This window comes from Colias croceus, chromosome 19 (assembly GCF_905220415.1).
Source record: "Colias croceus chromosome 19, ilColCroc2.1".
Classification (NCBI taxonomy): domain Eukaryota; kingdom Metazoa; phylum Arthropoda; class Insecta; order Lepidoptera; family Pieridae; genus Colias; species Colias croceus.
The window spans coordinates 700,148-721,645 of NC_059555.1; the positions used below are offsets into that span (position 1 = coordinate 700,148).

At 33.9% G+C, this 21,498-nt stretch overlaps 1 protein-coding gene across 1 annotated transcript; it reads right to left on the reverse strand.

The window, feature by feature from the left end:
* Nucleotides 1–44: 44 nt before the first annotated feature.
* LOC123700602 (serine/threonine-protein phosphatase alpha-2 isoform) lies at nucleotides 45–21,064 on the reverse strand. The gene is made up of 8 exons (XM_045647865.1): nucleotides 20,838–21,064; nucleotides 20,564–20,695; nucleotides 17,777–17,993; nucleotides 12,744–12,832; nucleotides 4,772–4,968; nucleotides 3,036–3,183; nucleotides 1,507–1,645; nucleotides 45–164 (listed from the first exon to the last, which is right to left on the reverse strand). Exons 1-8 carry the CDS (start codon nucleotides 20,896–20,898, stop codon nucleotides 161–163), a joined length of 987 nt encoding a protein of 328 aa, XP_045503821.1. The 5' UTR covers nucleotides 20,899–21,064; the 3' UTR covers nucleotides 45–160.
* Between the last annotated feature and the right edge of the window lie 434 nt (nucleotides 21,065–21,498).

Below are 21,498 nucleotides of genomic sequence, written 5' to 3' on the forward strand. Positions count from 1 at the left end.
AGTTTTGCTCACAATTTTCGAGCATTATTGTGAGTCTAGTTTTATATTGTGTAAAGCAGTATTTTAGGGTTAATTTGTGAGCTATCAGTAAATATATGTCGCAGGTAAGCTAATGTAGCGGGAATCCATGCGGGTTGTAGTCGATCTTCGCGTTCAGGGGCTAGCTGGGGACGGACAAACAAACATGTGATATGAATATACGTTTATAGAGATTAGAATGAGGAAAGCTGTAAAATTTTTATGTAATTGTTAATATTGATATGGGATTTCATTCTTTCGTATTTTATAATAATAAATAAATATTTCTTTTGTTTTTAATCATGCAAGTTTAGTAATTTATTACACTTTATAGTTCTGAGAGCATTACACTATATTATAAGGATTTGTATTCTGAAAATATGAAAAATAACTTTGAAAAAATCCCGTCTCAATATTGAAGTTATAGAAAAAAATCTAAGTACATAATAACAATACATGTACATGCATCGATCATGTAAACATACAGACAAGTCAACAATTTTATATATGTACACATAATTAACAAAAGGGTTAATTGTATCGTTACTTGCATAATATCAACATTTTGACATATTCCAGCTGAAAAAGGACAAACTGTTTATTTTTAATTTTTTGGAAATATAGTCTTGTGAAATTAATTTGCATTTATTAAAACTAAAAACATTAACAAAAATGATACAGCAAGAAGTGTCATGACTCATGTCTTAACAATACATAATTATTATACTAATTGAATTTTTGAAACAGTGTTGATAACCAAATTCATCCGAAACTGCTAGACCGATTTTTATGAAGTGATTATTTTGTGTGTATATTTGTTTAGTGTAAGGATAGATCGTTTACTATTTTTCTCTTATGGATTTGAGCATCCTGACAGAAAAAAAACAAGAACAGAGAATCTATTGAATTTAATAATTAAATTGTGGGTAGATATGAAAATCAAACTTCAAGTGAGGTTAGTCGTTGAAACGCACACAGTGTACCTTACATGGAGTGCCGCTTCATATTTCTCTGCACAATATATTATTTAATTTAGTGTCATTCTAATAACATAAAAACATTAAAAAATACACTATAAAAAAAGAGTGGTATCAACAAAATTAAAAACATTTATCTATAAGCCAAAATAAAATAAAATTTCAAGATAATTGTAAAAGCGATGTAATGTTTTTTGTTTGGTTGTATTTAACATATTATTTAACATTTAGATGCATGTATCGTTATGCATTTTTGTTGGATACGTACATGCGTACATTCGCATGTGTGTGGAACCGATGTATGTTTGCATGTGTACATACTTGCTGTTGTTTCTGTGTGTGTGTGCGTATATACTCATTTTTCTTGCTCTTGGGCTGTGCCCTGGGCGGCGTTATTGTGTGTGAGTGCTGATACGTACGTTTTGTGTGTGTGTGTGTGTGTGTGTGTGTGTACATGTTGCGTGTACACACTTGCTCTAGGTGCTGTTTGTATGTATGTGTGTATACTCACTTCTTCTTGCTCTTGGGCTGTGCGCGGGGCGGAGTGTTGGGGCGGCCCATGTTGAGGCCGGAGTACAGCTTGCGCTTGTCGGCCGGCTTCAGGATCTGGAACGAGCACATCAGCGTCTCGTCCACGGACATCAGCGCGCCTGGAAGAGAGAAAAAGATGTGTTATTTTAAGTTTATTACGAAAAAAAACCATAATCGAGCCTACACAGTAAAGGTAGTACGAACAATGGGGAATATTCATGTTTTTCTTTTTTGTTTTAAATTAATAGTTTACTATTTTATAACGTAGAAAAAAATATTAATGGGCTTCAAAATACTCTAGATATTTTTAAAAATGAAATTCAAAACTTTTAAAAAATTTAAGCAATTCAAACGCCGCCATTGTGCGCGCGCTTTGCGTGACGTCACATGATACGTCCAGTGGGTGTTTACCTTAGTGTTTACTATGGAGTGATGAATACAACGTCGTGTCAGATGACGTCACATTTCATTCGACCAGTGGTGGCGCGTTTTGGAAGTTTGAATTTCACTCCCTTATTTTGCACTTTTTGAATATTATTTTAGGGGTTTAAATAATAAGTAAATAAAAAAAAATCCTTTTCTTTATAATATTACGATAATAAGTATTCGAGAAAAAAATATTTTAGGTCATTTAAAATTTTATGCATATTCCCTATTAAGCAACCAAGGCTTATCGATAAAGTTATTATGAATGCAACATTAAAACCATATAGAGCTACTATACCATAACTACATTTACATAAGAACTAGTTACTAACACCACAGCGACGACCGCTTACGAGTCACGGCGATGCGCATATTTATGTGCTAGAGCTTTTTCGAGCGTTTTGTACGTAGTTTCCATACTGTTCGTAACATGTACCACCTATATCATTTCTACATAGTTTTTCCCTAAAAGAACATATTTAAACAGTTTTTATCACGTATCCCCCCACCCGTGACTCGTGTTACGGCCAAAGTTATAAAAAATATATTTCAACATATTTTTTTCCAAAAAAAAAAACCCTATTAACAGTTTTTTCGCCACCCAGCCGCCTTATCCCCCAAAAAACACATTTAAGGTGAGGTATTTCAACGAGCCGTTTGCGCGAGTCGCTCCTAGCGTCGGCTTGTCAAGAAAACGCGTGGCAACGTTAAGTTCTGAGACATAATATGTATTTTATAATTACAGGGCTTCAATTGAAAACCAAAATTTAGTACCTTTTTTTTGCAGTACATCAAAATACATATCTTTATATACAAATTATTTGCAAAATCAAAAAAATTCATTATTAAATAATTCGTTTTCGATTTTATTTTAGCCTATTTTTATGATTTTATATGATAGAGCAAAATACACGTGATTGTGTAACAAATTAGCACACTTTTTAGGCAATATCTTGAAGTGTATTGATTATTTTTTCTAAAAGCGTCATATAATTGCAAATACATGAAAAGTTTGATCTTGCAAACCAATTTAACTCCGCTTCGCTGAAAGGACTCCCCTTAAACACAATTCCCCCCACTCACCGGCATTGTCAAACTCGCCGCAATAGTTGGGCGCGCTGAACAAGGTGACCAGCTGCCGCTTGGCGAAGAACTCGTAGCCGTCCTCCACCACCTGGTGCGCGCGGCAGATCAGGTCGAACTCGTGCTTCGACAGGAACTTGCCCACTATCTGTGTACGCGAAATGTACAAATGTAGTTACAGATAAACATATATAAATAGATGGAAATAAATATAAACATAGGCATAAACATCAACATAATAATGATATAGGTAATAATTTATACATTTATTCAATCAACTAGGACTCATTTTGTTTGTTACAAATTACAATTAATAATTTAAAAATTATGTTAGTATATTTTAAAAATAATACAATTTATTATGACTACTAGGAATGCACTCCACTTCTACAGTACTATCAATGAAGCAGACAGTTTGCAGCAGTGGTTTAGATACCAGCAGTCGAGCCGACTCGCTATAGAGCGCATGAAGTGGATTGATTTGTATTTACGGATGCGGTTTCACCCGCATTGCTCCGCTCTTGTTGGTCTTAGCGTGATGATATAAAAGCCTATTACCTTCCTCGATAAATGGGCTATCTAACACCGTAAGAATTTTTCAAATTGAATTTTCAAATCGGACCAAGGTAAGTATAGAAAAATTCAATTTAAGTCGGGATCGAACCCGCGTCTTTCGCAGTAACGTGGCAATGGCAACCCACATCAGCAATCGAATTTGAAGAAATAAAGAAAATAAAAATTTCACCTACTCTTTCGGTTTTATGTCAAATACAAATTATATAATTTATAAAAATTTAATTCTCCTCCCATAACAATGGTTTAGAATTTTAGATACAATCTAAGTGAAGATAAACATTATTTTAGTATTTTTTTCTCAAAAATAAAACCAAACTAGCAAAAACGTACTTCCTAATTCCTATAATATCATTTATTTCTCTTAGTAAACACCATTTTCCAACTTTCACTACCTTGGAACACGCCAATGTCACACGTAATCCCCTTATCACAGACACCACAATCCCGCGGAAGCGGCGTGTTGACAGACGCCCCGTGTTATTGTGTGTATAAATAGTTGCTTTGTAAATAATGATGTACTTTTATTATTGGGATGTTTTGTTGTGTATTGATTTCTTTCAGGGCTAAAAGGTTTTGACAAGGGTCTGTTTGATACTTGAAAAGGGTATTGTTGTAATATAAAATTATTATTGTGACTATAGCAATGATACATATAAATTTATACTGGTTCAATATAATATTGTGTGTTTACCGTATCTTATTGCTTGATATAGGTTAAGCGTAATGTGCTTCGTCTATCCTTAGCAAGAACGAATTAATTTATATGCCTTTAGTCCGAAATGTTATGCTGAATCCACGTTAAGTCTGCAGTTTATCATTCAAAATACCGTCAAAAGCTATGTTTAGTATGTGCAATGTGCATACGTAGTGCTGCGTTTGTGCACATTGTAGCGCGCGCTTAGGTGTATGCGTATCTACGCGCAAACGTCTGTGCTTTTGTGTGAATATTGGTCTGCACGTATATGTATTTTACCCGCGTATATTCATTTATTATGTGTGTGGGTTTGCGTGTGTGTGTCCCTCCGCACGTTTGTATGCATTTAGATATGTGCGTGTGTGTGTATTAGCACGCAACATTACGAGCGCACACGAGTATTTGCTTATACAATGTATGTGTCTCTTTGTTTGTGTGTGTGTGTGTGTGTGTGCCCACCACCCACCTCAGTGCCGAACGTGAAGCTGACCCCACGATCGTTCTCCCCCCACCCGGTGACGTCCTTGTCCGGGTCGGACCAGAGCAGGTCGCACAGCAGCCCCTGGTCGGGCACGTCCGTGGGCCGCATGATGCGACGGATCTGCTCCATCGCTTGGAGGTCGGGGGACAGGCCTCCGTGGCAACAGAATATTTTTTCGTCCACTGCAAGAATGGAGAGGGACACGTTATTGATTGGAATTACATAGAGGATGTGATAAAATCCTAAAAGCATATGCGATTCGCACTTCTAATCCTATTTGCAACTCATAATGCGTCATAGCGCATTGAGAATGTCATCATAATACAATATAAAACAAACTCCCTTTGGATGCTTAGATCTTAAAAAGAGAGAAGTTTGTTAAGGTCGGAAAAAAGCGGGTGAAGCCGCGGGTGTAAAGCCAGTAACAACAACAGACAATAATAGCGCAGTTTGAAAATATTTCGAAAACTAATTGCAAGAAAATAAATTATATTAAGATGTTTAATTGTGCTTTCTATAAATTTTGAATACGACGAATTTTAGTATGGTAAATATATTATGGAATAGTTTATACACGCATAATAACGTATTAAAATCTAGAATGCATATACTATAAAGCTTATCATTATAACTGAACCCACGTAGAGGTTAAAAGATAATAACAGAGATTTACTTTAGCCGGTCATTTAACAGCACCGAGGTCATTGCACTAATTTTGAACACTTACAAATATTAACATAATACAAGATACTATTTTTACTACGAATTTGAATCAGAGATAGCAGAAATAATTCTATATTTCTCTGCAATTCATAGTACATAATCATCTTTCGGACTTAGAAGTTTTTACTACCATTTTTATTATTCCGTATTTTAAATGAAATAAAGAAATATTTTTCTTTGTCTTGGACCATCACAACAAAGAAAAGGTCAGTCACCATTCAATTTACCCGATAGATTAGATATGCAAAAAAACGTAGATAATAAAAACAATGTATCATATAAATCTCTACCATTATTCTTAGATAAATATGTACATTTACACATTTATCTGAATTTTATCGTATCAGGGCTATGCGTGTTTCACATAAAGGCGTCAGGGGGTAAGCTAGTACATAATATTTGCACACCACAATGCATCACACAATGAACTATTATACTAGTAGACGCGGCATACGCCAACATCATTGCACTAAAAAACAGCGTAATTAATACATACCTACTTAGTTACTTACTAACGCATTATCACCAATACAGTTGTTCTCTCTTTCACTCAGTGAAACTCGGGCACTTAGCTGAGTTTTTTCTTGCCAAAATAGAGAGCAGGTAACGTATCTAGCTTTTTTATATATCAAAGGCATCACAACAATAATTTAGATAGCGCCGCGACGCCGACGGCCGGCGCCTGCCCGCACGATAAACGCGGGTCACTTTGCAGACGAACATTCGAGAAATATTTGCGAACACTGCAACTGGACTGAGGTAGGGTTGAGTTTTGAACTCAATTATTGTCTTTTTAGTTTGTCGATATAGGTTGCATTGCATTTTATGTGTATTATCCATACTATCTAGTATCTACTAATTCTAGTATTACAAAAAAAAATTGATATGTATTTATTTTTTTTGTAACAATAACAACTTATACCTTATAATTGATATTAATAACAGCTCATAGCTTAGACAGCCTAAACTTAGCCCTATATAGGCAAAAAAAGGCTTTAAAAAGCGCTTACTAACGAAAATTCCATATTTTATAGCGCACTAAAATTTCACTGTAATTCTGCTCTAAACTCTATTGACCATTACGTGTTTTATCTCATTACACGCCGTAAAGCGAGACCGTCCTAGATTTTAATGTAAACACAGTGCACGCGTGTTTATTTAATTCAATATTACATCAAGGTTATATGCCACAGTAAACGGTACATAAACAGTATAGAAACTAAGTAAAAATGTTCGAAACTTTTCACACAAACATTCATGCGCATCGATCAGACTCATAGGCAGTCGTTGCAGTGAAGTCACTACTGCTGCGGCTAATGTCCTCTTAAAAGGGTCCACAAAACTTTCTCCGTCCAGCAGCCGCGGCGTATCGCCGTATCGTCAAGGTTTTAAAAAGTAATATGTAGTATTGCGTCGATGATGCGTAGGTAATTCTATCGAAAAGGTTTAAGTAGTTACCTTACTGGTCGTATTCGAATAACTATAGTTATGCGTCAAACACAAAACGCCATGTGGTAAGTGACCTTTGTTTTACCGAGTACTGAAGGTCAAGAGTGCTTTCAGCCCTAAGGGCCGATTACAGCACATAGTGCCCTTGATGGGGTATTTGACACTTCTTGACATTATTTGACGGATAAGCTAAACAGAACACATCAAGGAGCCGCGGAACCGGCCAGCTGAATATTATTTTACTACTACATCAAATAAGTTCCTGAACTTCGCTTGCCAAATGGAAGAACTTTTACTGGAAATATACAACCACATACGTCCACAAACACCATTGTATTCCGTCGCAGGCATTGTGATTCCGCCAATAAACTTATAACAACATATTTGGGATCGTAGACCAAAATTTTACAACACGCAGTTAGTCTTCTCGTACATATTTAAATTTGTCGTACGTATCTTCGCGTATCGCTAAGTTAATACTCCAAATTCTTGAATTTCTTATCTATTATATACAAATTAATATTTGTAATCTTTGCAATGTCAAAGTATTTCCTTTTATCATGTGCATGCGATACTTATAACAAAACAATTACTAAAATCCTCGTCTGTATGTCCCGTTATTTCAGGTGTCCTACGAAACGGCTAACCATATTAAACCGTGTGTTACAAGGAGAAGACAACTCAAACTATTATTTGACGACAATAAATTGGAAAGAACAAGATCAAATTCAAAACTGAAACATTTATTTATTCAATCACTATTGATCATCAAGGCAACCACTTTACAACAAAGATAGATATAGTCTGAGTCTCGTTTATATATCTCTCCCCTTCTGACTAAGCGCCTATAGTCTGAGCTAGATGACCTATTTCAGGGCGTCCAGTCGATTCCACAGGCTTTGTTCACATTCGCTCGTTAAACAATTTTCACTCTAGTGTTAACGATACACTATGACTGGATACAAAGGGATGTTTGCAGTAGAAATTTTATTGATAACGTTTTTGTCACTTCTTATTTTTATTTGTTAATTGTATATACAGGGTGTCCCACTCTTGGTATACTAAGCGCGAAGGGACTTGTAGTTTTGCATACACTGATCACGTAAAAAATACTTAAACAACAAAATTACGTCAAAAATTTTCCTGAAAATCCTTGTTTTTTTCTCTAGCTTCGCGCAGCCGGCATATATACCGCTTCTCTAATGTGAGCATTTTGTCTATGAAAACATAATTTTAAACGATAGCTCACGTGCTGGTGGCAAAGTTGGGCGGGTTGCTTGTTTTGGGTGTACACTGTACACGCAGAGTTTTATTTCATGAATTCATCTATGTATTTGAAAATAAAATGGGTCTGTTTTGTACAATAAAGAACAAACAAATAATTCCAATCCAGTCAACGACACATCAAACCAATGCGTTTTTCTTTACAGTCGCAACAGTATAAAACATAAGCATTATTACAAATCTGGTTCAAAAGGAACGTGTGTGAACTGCGATGAAATGCATTCATTTGTTAACCGTGCGAACGTATTGTATTCCGAATGGCGTACCGCGTTTTGCGTGCGGCACAATGATCGCTTCCTATTTGTGCAATAGTGATTGTATCTAGCCTGGTGTTGTGTAAAATTGATTTGAATTTATAAAGAGAGGCTTTGTCGTAGGTTTCATTCGCTGGGTGACCTACGTAAGTTCGCCTGCTGACTAATAATAAAGATGTAAAATACTACATTCCCAGTGGGGAGATGCCCGTAATAACTATTAGGCAAGCAAACTATAATTTATAAAAAAAATGTGTGCGTGTATTAGTGTACACACGTAAGAAGTAGAACTTCTTTATGACCTTATTTTTTTCAAAAAATAATTTACTATATGCAACTTTACAGAAATACGTCGAATCACGCGTGGTAGGGATAAGAAAAACGAAAAAATGTTGCACTAAATTATTTTTCAACCCCGATACAAGTTTCACTTCAAAAAGATTTTTATCCGTGTTGAAACACAAATTGGGATAGGTCGCGATTAATCTTTTCATCAGCACTAGATTTTCGGCAACAATCAGTAAAATGGCAGCATCAATTTACTCTCAAACATAAAAAGAGTCAATCCGTTGAAAAAATCTGTTGAATAATAATTGTAATTACCAAACACCTATGAATCATCATGAAAACGTCGACTCAGTCTAGCAAGCTGGCGACTTGCCATAGCCACACTACCAAGTCTTGATAACTTAAGAGTCGAGATCACTTAGAAGTGTAGATCACTTGATAGCAAGTGTAGATCGTTCTGATAGTCAATACTGTGGCCACTTGATATTGAAAGTCCCGTGTCCCCTAGTGGGGTATGGGACATATGCTTTATTCATAACATCTGTTTCACTGATCGATTTTAAGGACAAATAGGTGATTAGTCTTCTGCATCCTGCCACACAGAGACATTTTTTAGTCTCCACCGGGAATCGAACACAGGACCCCTCGGTTCTACGCTCATACGTTAACCACTGTACCAAAGAGGCGACTTGATATTGAACTAGATATTTCTGGAGACAAGTCTGGGCTGGGTTCGTCTGCGGTTTGGTTACCTTATGTGGTGTGAAAGTCGGGTTAACGTCTCGTCTTATTTTAAGATTTAAGTTGCAATATGAATAACTATCTGATTAAAGAAATGAAATAACTATCTGATTATCTAACTTCCTACTTATCAACACGACTGTAGACAAGATACAATACACATCATCATCATCATCATCATCAGCCCATATACGTTCCCACTGCTGGGACACGGGCCTCCTATGAGGGTACAGGCCATAATCCACCACGCTGGCCAAGTGCGGGTTGGCGGATGACACATGTCGTCGAACTTTTTTAATTCTTCGACATGTCGGTTTCCTCACGATGTTTTCCTTCACCGTTCGAGCAGTGGTGATGTTACAACATGCGCAGATAAATTGAAAAATCAATTTATTTCCTGCGCGCTCGCCTGGTCTCGAACCACGGACTTATCGATTCGAAGTCCGAGGTCTCACCACTGAGCCACCACTGCTCCATACAATACACAATAGAATAGAATCTTCGCGTTTTAATAAGTTCTTTCTATAACATACTAACTATGGCCTCAACTAATTTCTTTAGCTATCAACATACCGGCAATATAAACCATACTATAGTACAAAAAAGTCAATTTTTTCAAATCAAATCAATTAAAATCTACATCGAGATGTATTCACAGTTCACACAGACGCAAGGAAGGAAGCACATACACTTCCTTTATAGCGTGACTGTGACACTTAAGAATTAATCGTTAAAGTAATATATAACTTTGCCAATTTCCGAGGTTAGTTTATAGTTAACTAGTGGTCCGCCCCGGCTTCGCCCGTGGTACATATTTCGCGATAAAAGGTAGCCTATGTCCTTTCTCGGGTATCAAAATATCTCCATACCAAATTTCATGCAAATTGGTTCAGTAGTTTAGGCGTGATTGAGTAACAGACAGACAGACAGACAGAGTTACTTTCGCATTTATAATATTAGTATGGATCTAGTGTCGCCTAGGTTGGGCGGATACGTGGGTCGAATGTATAGTATTTTTATTATTCTACGCATTAACAAATACATGAAATAATGTCCTGTCATGTAGATATATTATATTATGTAAAATGATATAATGATTTACATCAGGTGGCCCACCTGCTCCTTTGCTTGCTCTGACATAAAAAAAATATATATAAGGTTAGCTTTTCAAAAAATCTCTTGATCACTTTATCATACAAAAAAAGAACTAAGGAAAATTAAGGAAACCGCTTGTAACAATAAAATAAATGATCAGTTTAAGGACATGAAATTAAACTCAACCATTTATTGATTCAACTGTATTTAAACACCACATAACTGAAAAACTCAATCATTTTTTTTCCTATCCAACGTTACTTCATTTAAAAACACTTATTTACCACCGGTTAAGGAAGTAGTTTCTACTTTCTATAAAGATGAGCTAGCAAGAAACTCTCAAGTCAATATCTCAACACACATTCATTTATAAATCTAGCCTATACATCAAACTACCCGCAAACTTTAAATTGCACCAATGAGGGTACCTTGAAACGTCAAACTTCTAACATCTAGCAATGAAACGCCATACAAGTAAGGTTTTGACTCACAAAAGGTTTTCCCAACATTTTCCATTAGTGTTACACGCGATCAATATATCATGGTTAGTTATCTAAAGTAGGTATTGATAAGTATATACGTATTTTATGGTTTTTATCCAATGCGGTAGAAAAAGGGTTATTTTTATAAGTATAAAAATGTACATAAGTATGTTTTTTGGCATGATTTATAGTTTAAACTGTAAATGTTGTGGATCATTCTCGATGATGATCTCTCACAATCTTGTTGTATTACGATGGATTTTCCTATTTGTTAACATCAACATCAGTATACAGATATAAACAACTGTATAAACAGACATTAGTGTAAATAAATTACATATACGATAACTTCACCATCACTACATAATATAATACACTAGCTGCTCCGCGCGGTTTCACCCCCGTGGCTCCACTCCTGTTGCCCGTAGCGTGATGAAATATAGCCTATAACCTTCCGAGATAAATGGGCTATCTAACACCGAAAGAATTTTTCAAATCGGACCAGTAGTTCCCGAGATTAGTGTGTTCAAACAAACAAACTCTTCAGCTTTATAATATTAGTATAGATATATCTACAACATATTGTAAATCTTTTGAAATAACGCTACCCAAAACCATCGGTATATAGCTATTATGAAAATTTTTGGAAAACGCAAACTCGATTAGACGCCGCGAAAACTCAACCAACATTTAACCTAATTGCTGGCTAATCCAATTTTCATAGATCCTATAATTTTATTTGTAAACCTCTCACATGGTATAGTGTATAATCGAATGAACACACTTCACGCCTAAGCGAGCGATTAGAGGCTATGGGGATAAATGCCTCAGAGATATTGTATTTTATCTTATTTGTTTTATTGATTTTTAAAATGCTAATGTTTAGTTTATTTAGGAAATAGTTACGTTCGCATCTTTAATGAAAATTACTTGATTACTAGATTTCCGCCCGCGGCTTCGCCCGCGTTTGCAAAGGAAAACCCGCATAGTTCCCGTTCCCGTGGGATTTCCGGGATAAAAACTATCCTATGTGTTAATCCAAGTTACCCTCTATATGTGTGCTAAATTTCATTGTAATCGGTTCAGTAGTTTTTACGTGAAAGAGTAACAAACATCCATACATCCATACAAACTTTCGCATTTATAATATTAGTAGGATTGGCCAACATCAAATTGTATAACTATGTAGGTATGGATAGACAAAATATATCGTTTTTAGATAAATAACGCAAAACACATAAATCGCATTTAGCCAAGTGGCTAGTTATCATTATAAGTTGATATTATTTTTATTATTATGAAGATAACCACTAGATTTTTTAAACGTATTTAAACTGTCTCAATATAGTTTTTTCACTCAAATCAGCATAACATCCCATTATATTTATTTACATAATACATATGATATACAAGCGCGAATATGGAGCCTTGACTGTAGTATAGATATACATATTCTATACTGTATTATGAAGTGAAACTTCTTTATGCGCCTTGAGGGTAAAATTTCAAGGTCGCATCATGGCAATACCCTCACGTCATGGAGTAAGGCGACGATTTTGGTATCTTTGAATCTTACCAAAGAAGTTTCACTTCTGACACGTGTGCTCGGAACACACGCTCTTTTTTTTTGTATGTACTCACCGATCGCCGCAACGGGTAAGCAGTTAAAGCAGTCTGTGAATGTCTTCCATAACTTAATGTTGTACCTCCTCTTGCACTCATCGTAGAACCTTACAACAAAAGAAAAACATACATTTATTATAATTATTTCTCTTTTCTTTGACACATTTGTTTTAAAGACTTCAGAATCGCATTTCATTTGTTATGTTTTAATTTCTCCTCAAAAGTCTAAAACTACTGAAATCATTTTAAAGATAATTTTATTATTTGTGATGTTTTTATCCTTATTCAAGACTCGAATTCGGGTCTTGTAGTTATTCCAATTAGTTTTGTTTAAGAAATAAACCCTTACGCATAAATGGAAAAATAACTCTGTCAATCAAATCCATATACTAATTTGGATAAAATTTTATACATCAGGTAGATCAGCATTACAAATTACACAATGTATATTATTTTTCACGAACTCTAATACGTAATTCACGCGGAAATTGTTCGATAGATAAACATTTGTTCACGTTATCAATATTGGCTTATCTTTGGATAAGATATTCGCATAATCATTCAGGCAAAATATAAACATTTTTTTCCATATGGGTTGGTAAAAATTTTTGTACCATATAGGTACATTATTTATCACATAGATGAGTGTTAATTATCTATACTATTAGTATTTATTTAAAATGATATATATAATACATATTATAATATGTATGTTTATCAGCCATCTGTTTTCCATAACACAAGCGAAAGCTTAGTATGGGATCAGATTGTGCCGTGTGTGAAAATTGTAAAAACAATAATGAAATATCTATTTATTTATGTACAATGTATTTAATGAAACAAACAATTTAGCTATCTAAGATTTATACGGAAAAAACAGTTACTCATACACGCCCACGCAAAGTCACGGGCAAAGCATTATCATAGTACAATATAATCTCAAACGAATAGTTCACGATCAATGTCAAGATAACGGTTCGTTGAGCGAAAAAATATAGCGAAGGAATTTATTTTATCAATGTGTAAACATGACATCACGCTACTAATTGTAAACACATACTTTATATGGGTTATTGTAAATTTGCCACAAAGTTAATTCGTCACCTAAAAAAGTATGTGTAAATTTGCCACACTTTTATTTTTTTAAAGTTAATTCGTCACGATTTAATATCAAGTATTGTAAATTCGTCACATCGATAATTTAAGTACAGATAGCAAAAAAATTAAACAATAAATTAATTTAAAATGTTTATTTCTTAATCAGTTTTAGATTTTCAACCTTACATGTAAAAAAATCACAGTCAAATTGGATGACGATGGACTTTGTAAAAACATAAGGAAAAGCATAACAAAGATAAATTTTGCTAAAAACCAAGGAACATCTATTTTGTATATGTTCTAAAAATTCACAGCAGTTATAAAGAGTATTACTTAACATCTACATTATTCTACATAGGTAATGGTTAAAATCACAGTTCTCTCTATAAATATTTTTAAAATGTAATTAAATGAGAGCGGCTCTATAATATTTATCACAATCGTATAAAAATAAGGATAAAATATTTTTCACCTATTTTGTATACAGGGTGTAAGGGACAGCCTCCCGAAAACTTTAACCATGGAATCATTCTGAGCAACTTTCCCAAAGAAACCATATTGCGGAAATGAAAAAAAAAATTCGGCTTCCCATACAAAATTTTCGAGTGAGATGCTAATTTTGTATGGGAGGTTGAAATTTTTTTTTAACAAAAAACTCAAACAGACTAGCGCGTTTCATGATCATGACACTTAATAAATCACAGTTAAAATCACATTAATTATTTTTATAATTCAACTTTCGTTTTCCATAAAAATAAAAATTCTAATACATATAAAATCATTTCAAACTTTTAAAAAGCGCAAATCAATTTGACTCCATAATGAATTTACCTTATGTTATTGATGAATTTACCTTATGTGAATGATGACTGTAATATTAAAATGTAAATCATTATATTGCTGGTTTCATCGCAGGCTGAAAGGTATAATTCACTTGCCTTGCTTGCTGGCGGTACTTTACTACTTGTGGCAAATTTACAATAACCCGAATATACCTGTGACGAACTTACACATACTTTTTAAGGCATGTGACGAATTTACTTTCAATGTATGGAGTTTTAAAAACGTGACGAATTAACTTTGTGGCAAATTTACAATAACCCCTTTATATTATAAAAAATTTAGCAATGTCCTACGTATCGTTAATCCTAATCTATACTATAATATTATAAAGCTGAAGAGTTTGTTTGTTTGTTTGATTGTGTTTGTTTGTTTGTTTGACGCGCTAATCTCGGGAACTGCTGGTCCAATTTGAATAATTCTTTCAGTGTTAGATAGCCCATTTATCGAGGAAGGCAAGCTTCCTATATATCTTCACGCTAAATCCAACAGGAGCGGAGCAATGCGGGTGAAACCGCGAGGAAAAGCTTGTCAGATATAAAATTCATTATTGAAAAAATACCCTATCGTTCACACCTATTTATGGTGCTGTTTAAAATGTGTATTTGTGTCTATAGAGATTACGATTATTGACCGTTTAGCTGATTTTTATGAAAAACTTGAAAATTGTATTTGTGTATATAATCTGTAAAGTTTACCAGGCTAAACTGTCGAGCTAATTTTGATGAAACTTGGCCTGGAAATAGTTGATAGGCTACTACTTGACGAGCACTTAACATATTTCCACTCTTCAAGTTTCAAAACAATGGAAAACTTTTTCCCTCGTACATTCACAAGTATCTCAAAATATACATTATAAAAAAACATCAATATCGCTACAATCGTTTCGTCATATCTGCACAGTGTTGATATTTGTATTGCGTATGGCTGCTACGCGATGACGTCAATTGCTCGCGGGCGGACACGCGGGCGGAAGTTAGCGTAAGGATCCGTTCACATAGACTGGCTCGGAGAGGAGAGCAGATTCTTATCACGTTGAAAACACAGTTTTTAGTATTTGTAGTAAGGTATATTGCATGTTTTTGTCATTGAGAATGTTTGAACGCGCTTGGTGTGAAATATTAAGAGAAGGCTCTGATCGCGTTCGATCCGCTTTCAGACCGCTTCCAGCCGGTCTGTGTGAAAAGACAAATGCGCGCCGGTGCTCTCCGAGGCGGTCTGTGTGAACGTACCCTAATATCGATAAATCGGATTTTGTTTACAAACATTAAAGGGTCCGAAAATAAAATGTTGCTTGAAGCCAGCATCAATAAATATCATATTCTAATATTTAAATTATGAGTCATTGCTCTGAATTCTGATTATTCGAAGGCCGATGGTTAAAATAAATTAATTGTATCATTAGTGAACTAAAATCAAATGTTTATAGTTCAGGATACATCGCCCATTTTTGCAAGTGACTACTATCAAGCTGATTTTCCGTTTGTAGCTTTATTTTGATGAGACACCGAATAATTTCGTGTACGAAACTCTCGATTGTGGTAGCTAACAGAGATAACAAGGATAAAAATTTTTGATTTGATGGTTCTCAAATATTTATTACGCAATATGTCTGTTGAATTATATAAACATTAATTAAGTGAAAACAAAAAAATCAGCTTGTTAGTAATCATTTATGAGGACCTCGTTATCGATACACTTTGGAAAGGGGGACTCTTTGAACCAACCATTGATTTTGTAGGACATATATTTTTTCGAATAATTTAGGTAATTATCTTGAGATTGAACAAAAAAAAAATTCAGTTAGTAATAAATATTTGAGATTAAATCAAAATAAAGCTACAAACGGAAAATTAGCTTGATAGTAGTCACTTTCAAAAATGGGCGATGTATCCTGAACTATTAGATTTATCGTGCCAATATTTTGATAGCTTGTTATTGATAGAATCTGTGAATACATTTTTGTTATATCTACTGAAATAAGAGCAATAATTATCATCGTATTATGTTGTTTTTTTGTTAGTGGGATTCCTATAAAATAAAACTGATTATTGTACACTGTATTTAACCTAAACACGATTTTTCCTTTTGTATTTATTAATTTAGCTCTAGACATTCAAAATACCGAACAACTACAGCAATTCCATAAAAATATACGAACTACAATGTTTCATAATAATCATAATGGAGGAACATGAAAATGTTATGAAAATATCGTAGTTTTCTTCGGAAATGGGCCTATAAAATGTTATTATACCTTTCCTGTAGTTACACCGAGGTTAGTGCTTATTACTGGGTACATTGACATTCGACCTAACGCAAAACCTACATTTGTTGAGAATATAATAGTAATGCATATGCAACATTTTCGTACTTTCTTTTTAATGAAAGACATTTTTATGGTATGAGTCAACTTTGGTTTAAATTTTTTAATTATCACTATTATAAGCAAGATTTTTTTTTAATATTATAAAAAGAATGACGGGCCTTACTATACAATTACAATTTTATAAAAAAGGCATGGTCTTGGTCATGGTCGTGGCACCAATGCAAAATATTATAATTTGGTCAGAAAATAAACAATTTGTATAAACTTTAAAGATATGCAATGCAAATAAAAATCAAGAAAATCCACAGACGTGTGTAACATCAGTTTTAAACCAACATTGAAAAATCTGTCTTTATCGTCTAAAATTTATAAAAACTACATTGTTTAAAAGCCATTATACAACTAAAAATACAAAAAGATACTCGAACTCAAACATTTTATTTATTCAATTAGACTTCTTCTAGAAGCACTTTTGAATCGTCATTACATATTTTTAACATTTACCACCGATTCGGAAAGCAGTATCTACGGAGAAGAACCGGCAAGAAACCCATCTATACTAATATGATAAAGCTGCAGAGTTTGTTTGTTTGAACGCTAATCTCGGGAACTACTGTTCTGATTTGAAAAATTCTTTCGGTATTAGATAGCCCATTTATCGAGGAAGGCTATATATCATCTCGTTGAGACCAAGAGGAGCAGTGCATTGCGGGTAAAACCACGGAGCACAGCTAGTAAGTAATATGTAACGACATATTATAACATGTTAAAGAACTGAACTCACCCATAAATCCTATTAATGCTCGCACACTCATGGTTCCCTCTCAGCAGAAAGAAGTTCTCGGGATACTTAATCTTATAAGCGAGCAAAAGGCATATCGTCTCGAGTGACTGCTTGCCACGGTCCACATAGTCACCGAGGAAGAGATAATTGGACTCTGGTGGGAAACCACCATATTCAAACAGCCGCAGCAGGTCGTAGTACTGGCCGTGGATGTCACCTGTAAGAGAGGGATGGATTTATATGTGTCACAATATTTATAGAATAGAATAAAAAACAAGGTATAAAAATATGTGAAGACGTTATAATATTATATCTGTATCACCTCAGGGACAGGGATTACTGACTTACATATATGTATGTGTAGTTAAAAAATGTATCACAAAAGAGCGTGAATCTCATCATCAAAAACATAATTTTGAATTTGTAGATAGTAAGAAGGTGAGAGATTGGACATCAACTACTTTTACGGCAGTGAAACATCTCTGTCATTTGAAATTCCTTTACTATTCGGGGAGGAACAACGGGAAAGGCTCAAGGCAAAATAGCATATGTAACAAGTTTAACTAATATAAGTATGAGAATCCAAGTTTGCTGGTCAAATAAATGTCCAACAATGTTTTAAATTTCTTTGTACTTTTATACTTCTGGATGAATTAAATGCAATGGTGATGAAATTATAAAAAAAACTAGTTTACTGCCCGTGGCCTCGCCCGCGTTGTCTAAAACCTAATAAATTATATACTAAAACCTTCCTCTTGAATCACTCTATCTATTAAAAAAAACTGCATCAAAATCTGTCGCATAGTTTTAAAGATTTAAGCATACAAAGGGACATAGGGACAGAGAAAGTGACTTTGTTTTATACTATATAGTGCTATAGTTCTAAAATTGTAAGTGTTTACAGTCATTGTGTTTAATCAAACCTACCACAACATCTGTAATCAATAACATGTGGCTCCAAATTATGTTTATTGCAAGTAAATAATGTATTTATCCTTATTTGTAATACATATCTTATCAACCTAATATAATATACTACACATTTGAAAAAACTTTAATGAATAAAAACAATTTTCGTTAACACTTATTTGTCTGTTGTTTTATCCTGAATGAGTAATATAAACTGTTGACAATTACGTCAAAAAAACATGTTATTTACCATTACATTAACAATATTACATATTAAATTTGAACTTGTATGTACATCTAAATTAAATAAAAAGTAGAACTGAATCAAAATAAACCTTGCGTTGTATTATCTTTGTTTACTTAAAATATTTATTATTAAATACAGAACAAGGATATGCTAATTTATTTGTAAACAAATTTTAATTTAAATTCAAGTTCCACATTCATGTTGAGAATAAGTAAGGCCAATACATATATTTTGATACAATTTTTACAATGTACAACCAAATTGTCCTGGATTTAAACCCCAGAGAGAGCAGATGAAAATATGCCCTTGGTGAATACAGTGGTTATAATTTTTATCAAAAAACAATCAGCAAAGCAGGGCAAGTACCCAGCATTTATCAAAAAAGTAAATTTTCTGAATTGAGAATTGATTTTATTAAAGTTTGAGAAAGCTTATGCCACACACATACCTATAGGTACCTATGATAAGAAATATTATAAACACCTTACTAGAACCATATACAAGCAAATAAACATATTTGAATTACATTCTTTATGTCAAATTCTCAATTCAGAATCCAGCTGGTCGTCTTATAGAATAAAAACATCTCATTTTCTTGTACAGGAAGTTAATAAAGAGCAGAGGTAAAACACATCTGCCCCAAATCTTATGAGGGGAAGCAGACCTTCACTTCTAGAGTACAATACAAAAAGTCCCAAGAGATTTTATAGTTTACTTTTAATAAACAGTATATAATACTAATATTATTCTAACCTGTTCAGTGTTCATGTGTATGTATTTATTAAATCTAGGTAATAATAACGAGTGCTAACTGCTCATGAAGTTTTAGCACATGCTGACTAGTTCTTTCAAAACTGCATTGATGATGTTTTAACTTTTAACTAATGAAAATTATATTTTCCAGAAGTGTGACCTATGACTTAGAAAGTGATTGGATACAGACAAATTTGAAGAGTATTACAATAGATTCATAGGCTCAACCATCTAATAAATGAGATTGAATGCAACATTGTTATTGTAAAACCAAAATAATTCAACACCTCTGTAAGATGTTGATGCCAAAGATTTTTATCAACAAAAATAGAATTCATTGATACAGTTACGACTCTTACGAGGGACTTTAAAAAGTAAAAAGATGATGGATATAGAGAATGATGAAAAGTGAATTAAATAATATTATTCTCTTTTGTATGGCCACACCCTTGAATTAACAGTTATTAATTAGGGATACTTAGGCCGTGATCATGTATGATGTAATCAGGCTCTTTCTGGAGTGACATTGAGTTAAAAATATGATCGTAATTTACACGAAATTTGTGACTCGATGATAAATATTATGAGCATAAACCTGTCACTATTTGTTTATCAAAGCAATTGATTAATTTAAGCCCCAGAGTGACTCATGTTTGGACGCTCGTATTTGTTTTTTAAATTAACGTACCCTTTGTACTTTGTTTCTCTCGTTAATTGTAGTCAATATACAATGAACATCTAAAGGTTGAAAGAGCATTGTTGCAAAATCAAGTTACATTACTCGCAAAGGAATACGAAATTGATTTCGCAACAGTCTCGAAAGTTAAACCACGGATGTAAAGGGAACAAAGAAATTTGTCGCAAGTTTTTCTACTTACCGCATATTTTCAATGGTGCTTCTAGTTCAAGTAATATAGGTTGTGAGAGGAATATTTCCCGAGATTTCAAGCATAGCCCTTTTATCTCCACTTCCGTTAACTGTACATTCATGCCAGGCTTTTCGCCCCGGACTGAAAACAACACAAATAAACATAACACAATGACCCATAAAAATCACTTCACTCACTAAAAACAAACGACTTTTCGACCAAATAAACAAAATACATAATAAACGAGCGCGAAATTTTTTTAGTTTACATTACAATAATTTACCTTTTAGTAATTTTTTTATTACGTTATCAATGTTTAACTCATCTGTGTCTCTGTCTGCCATCGGATATAATGTTTGTGCACGGAATATGTCTAAGTATATTTAATTAAAGAAGTAGGATCGTTAGGATATTTTCCGATTTAAAAGGCACAACCTATTTCAATTCTCGGTTAAAATGAAATTCAATGGCGGAGACATCACTCACATACACAACAGAAACACATCATCAGTGTGCCCAGTTGCTGCATGAAACCAAGAAAATTCCAAATTATATATTTTAAGGCTAGTAATTTAATCAAAATTAACATTATGAGTAGTTTTAAACGAAAATAAAAAAAAGATTTCTGAGTTCCGTACAAAAACGTTTGATAGATATATGTAAATAAGTAGGTATTTTTACAAATATTTTCTGCTGTATAATATGTTTATGATGGCAACTTTAAAGAAATCGCCTTGAAAGAAGTCTCGCGGTGAAAATATGAACTAAATTTTACAAGGCGGCCATCTAGCGGCCTTAATGAAGAAAAAAAGTCGCCTATATCTATGATTTGAACCAGAGAAAAAAATACGGGTTCTACTGGCTTATGGTTCTTTACTCAGTTCTTTAAGCTAGTACGCTAGTATTTCTGTGCAATCCTTGCACAGCGGGTCTAGCTAATTAAT